Source organism: Parasteatoda tepidariorum, chromosome 5 (genome assembly GCF_982258835.1).
Source record: "Parasteatoda tepidariorum strain Cologne lab strain chromosome 5, Ptep-v5.0, whole genome shotgun sequence".
NCBI classification, from domain to species: domain Eukaryota; kingdom Metazoa; phylum Arthropoda; class Arachnida; order Araneae; family Theridiidae; genus Parasteatoda; species Parasteatoda tepidariorum.
Genome location: NC_141759.1, coordinates 11611840 through 11616098, shown reverse-complemented (window position 1 = coordinate 11616098; position 4259 = coordinate 11611840). Strand labels below are relative to the sequence as shown.

At 33.5% G+C, this 4259-nt stretch overlaps 1 protein-coding gene across 1 annotated transcript; it reads left to right on the top strand.

Moving 5' to 3' along the window:
• The first annotated feature begins 3161 nt into the window (after positions 1-3161).
• On the top strand, positions 3162-3947 carry LOC107452796 (E3 ubiquitin-protein ligase TRAIP). Its single transcript, XM_016069377.3, has one exon. It carries the CDS (start codon positions 3162-3164, stop codon positions 3945-3947), a length of 786 nt encoding a protein of 261 aa, XP_015924863.3.
• The last annotated feature ends 312 nt before the right edge of the window (positions 3948-4259 follow it).

Below are 4259 nucleotides of genomic sequence, written 5' to 3'. Positions count from 1 at the left end.
AAGTCGATCACTGATTATCTGAATTATTTTTTATTTAGTGCTTGAACCAACACAAAGCTAGTCCACCTTTCATTAGATTTAACGATATGTTCAGCATGTATGCTAAGATATTAAGGTTATTAATAATAATTTTTATTAAAAAATACGTTTCAACACTGAAGAGATATCCAAAACGGGCCGAAATTATACCTACTCATTAAAAATTAAAAACACGTTTAAACAATAATTTATTTATATATAAAACATTTAAAAAATTAGCATTCATATTAAATGAAAAAGTTACTCGTATTGAGGACTTTTGATCTATATTGAGAACTTTTTACTCATTTTTGAGGTTCCTCAATTGTGGGCCCTAGGCCCATGCCTATTGGGCCTAGCCGATAATCAGGCCCTGACCGTTTGTAATGTTTTTGGTTGCATCATAGTATGCTTGCGGAATTTTCGGAATACATTTGTCATTGGCTTCGTAGAAATTGAAATTGAAAGAACGCGTTATTTTGTAAACACTACAAATATAATATTGGATGGCGCACTTTTTCAAGCTTAGGCTTAAAAGTCAATCGGAAGTAATAACCTGAAAGTTTCACGACGAATTTTAAACACTAGCTCCAACTTTTCTTAGTTTTGCACGCGGTCAACAATTCATAAATATTGAATTGAAATGTAAAAATATGAAAATATAGAGCAAAAAATTTCTCTCATCGATGCCTCGATTTGATGCGCAATTTATAAACGATAAAGAACTATTCTCTCTCTTTTTTTATATCAGTTGATTTGCAAAAAATTTATTTGTCGACAAATTTTAAATCTCAGAAAGTATTTCTAATGCGGCTAGATTGCAGGATACATTGGCAATAGTTTAAGCACTGCTACATATATGGCGAAGGTGTTGAAAAGCCTGGAACAAAAATTATTTATTGCAAATAATAAACTGGTGTTTTGGGGGGAAAATTCTGAAATTTTTAAAAACATAAAAATTTTGGCTGCATTAATTTTCAATCTTCTATCACTTAATTCAAAGGCTTAAAGTTTTTATTTTATCAATTAAGAGTCATATTTGGAGTTTTAAAAAGTTCAAAAATATTTTCCATGAAGATAGTATAAAAGTTTAAAGTTGTTTAAAATCCCTACAATAGATGCTACTGGTTCAGATGCTATACACAAGCATAAATGACAAGGAGCTATTCTCTCTTTTTCCTATATTAGTTGATTTTCAAAAGATAATTTTTTTTAAAAATTATAACTCCTAAAAAATTTCTAATGCAGCAAAAATACAGAATGCATCGGCAATTGGTCTTTGCAGGGTGCAACGAAAAAATCGATTTAAACCTCTGAGTAAAGTGGATTTTGGAGAAGAAGCTTTTGCATCCAAAGCAGGGGAATTTTGAATGGCATTAGTTTTCATTCTTTCATCACTCAGTTCAAATGCTTAAAGTTAGTATTTCATCAATTAAAAATATTTTGGAAATTATAAATAAATATAATTATTCTTTTCGTGGTACTAACATAAAAATTAAAATGGATTCAGAATCTTTAATCTCGATGCGATCTGCATTAATAAACGATCAGCAACTATTCTCTCTTTTTCCGATATTAGTTGATTTGAAAAAAAAATTTCAAACTCAACCTCAATTTTAAAACTCAAATGTATTTCTAAAGCCCGTAAAATGCTGGATGGTTATCGTAGCATTGGTAGGATCGTTTGTAGTAGCTCATCGCAATGACATGGTTCATAAAAGAATACCGATGACGAGGATCACTGGCTGCTGTCAGTAAGCGGGAAGATGACCATTTTGATCAGCCTGCATAGGGCTGGATGGTGTGCAGTATAGGTCCTCGTTAAACAGTTCTACCGTAAAGAGATAGATTTCGCGCTGGTCGTCAGGCGTTAGGAGCAATAGAGCCATCCCTTTTCAGGGGATCAAAATTGTGATAGCATATCTTCGAATCATCCTCCAGATTATTTCCAGATCACGGACACCAATTGCCCATTGTGAAGCTCTAGTGAGATGTAAATAAAGTACTTCCCTACATATAAGGTCGCTTTGGTTTTAACTAGAGAACTCAGGGAGAATTCATACAGCATGCGACTACCTTAAACGCGCACTCCAATGTTTCGAAACTGCAACGTCATGTTCGAATAGTATTGATGCACGATCTATGGATGGTGTTTTCAATAGAAATGTAAACAATAACAAACTCGAGCTCGGCACCTACTCTAGTTCCGGTTAAAAAGTCTGCAGCTGCTTACTACATGTTATTCTGATAGGCGACGTTTTCAAACGAATAATTTTGTTTCCAATAAAAGAAATAAATTAGATTATTTCTGAGCTCAAATCTGCCGTATTTCATAAGATATTAATGTTATTATGGAATTCAGGGGAGTTTGGAGGGAAAATTTGTTTTAGTTATTTTGCTATTTATAATTAAAAAGGTGACATGGTTGCTAGATTTTGAATAACTCGCTTTTTTGGCAGTCTTGATTTGGCCTCTTTCCATTTGTTTACTACTGTTTGTTCGTGTTGCAAGCTGTACACCATGTTACGTTAGTGTTAACACTTTTAGTATTGTAAACACAAGTATTGTTAGCATTGTAAACATAAATAATAAGTAATCAAATACATTGTTTGCAAGAAACTCAAAACACAATGATGCCAAATGGCTTTAAAATACAACTGAAACAGTAACCCGGAAATTTAGGCAGTCCCGAGCTTGCAGCATTCCCTAGTGTAGAAAACACCATCCATATGTGAATCAAATGCAGTGAGAATGGTTCATTTATTAGAGTTGAGGGGTTGCGCTCGATGCGCGTGCGATTACATGCAATCGCATATACGTATTGCATTCAATGAGAATGCCCCACGTTCACATGAAATACTGACGCATTGTTGTATTTAAGTAAGCGCAACGTCACCTTGAATGTACATCTTATAAAGATGTAATTCCAAATGTTAAAGATGACAAGCGAGGCGATTTCGTCGTAAAGTGTTAGATTGATTATCACGGTGAGTTCCTGGTTCCTGTTCTGTTGCTTGTTGACTTCTGATGAGATTTTAATGATGATATGTTGAAATCGTATTTATCTACAACGTCTGGTTATCATTAAAAGCAGTTTTTTATTTTTACTAAATATTAAGAAATTTGAATTTTTATTCATAAAAATGGGCTGGTCTTGTAGAGTTTGCTTAAATAAGTTCTATGGAGAGACAGAAAATATTTTATTAGTGTCTTGTGGGCATTTTTTCCATGGCGAATGCTTAGGTCAATGGATGAAAATAACCCCCTCTTCAACTTGCCCTGAATGTTCTCAAAAAATCTCTATCTCAAATGCTACTAAAATACACCCAAATCTTAATCCTACTGGGAGCACTAATGAAGCACTTGTTCAAGAAAGTGAGCAAGTGCTTAAAGAAAGAGAAAAATTGGAAGCAGAAGTTGTTAAGAAAGAACATGAATTGCAGACACTGAGAGAAGAAGCCGAGAGATTAAGAAAGCTGCAGACTTCACTTTTAACTAAATCTATTTTAGAAGTTTCTGATGTGAATTATTCTATTTTAGAACTCGAAAAGAAACTTATCGACGTGCACTTGCATCTTGTTGAATTGTTTTATCAAAACACTGATATCAGGCGCCTCGAGGCTAAAAAAGTGATTCTTAGTACAGAAATTAAACTGTACGAAATTCTGCAGAGTTCGCTATCTGAATCTAATTCTGAAGAGGAAATTCTACGTGACACTATTCATGTTGATTCTCTTAAGGATGAGCTGAGTTCTACTCATGAGTTGAAGCCTTTTGTTGTTCTTAGTTCGAATGTGTTAAATGATATTAAGAATGATGATCTGTTTGTGGCAAGCTTAAAAGCTTTGCATGAACATATTACTAAGAGAAATAGGTCTCTTAAGCGAAGCTATTTTAAAATCGCAAGGTTTTGCGAGTTTTTTTCATAATTCTAATGAACAAGCTTATGAATATTGCAGTAGTTATTTATATGTTTGTAAATATCTTATGATTTATTTGTTTTTAATGGTTCCTTATTCTAAGTTTGCTCAACCTTATTTGGAAATTATTTCTTATTTAGCAGTCTCTTCGAGCTAACTACAACAAAGATGCCCTGATGGGGTTTACATTTTTGTGACCCGTTGGAATGTTTTTTTTTTCTTCCTAGTTTCACAAGAGCCAATGACGAAATCATTAAAATCTGGCAAATATTTTGGTGTAAGACTATAGATGCAAAAATCTTCCCTATAAGGACTCCCCAA

What these genes read in the sequence shown, in the direction of transcription:
- LOC107452796 (XM_016069377.3), top strand. Translation starts at nt 3,162, where the DNA reads ATGGGCTGGTCTTGTAGAGTTTGCTTAAATAAGTTCTATGGAGAGACA.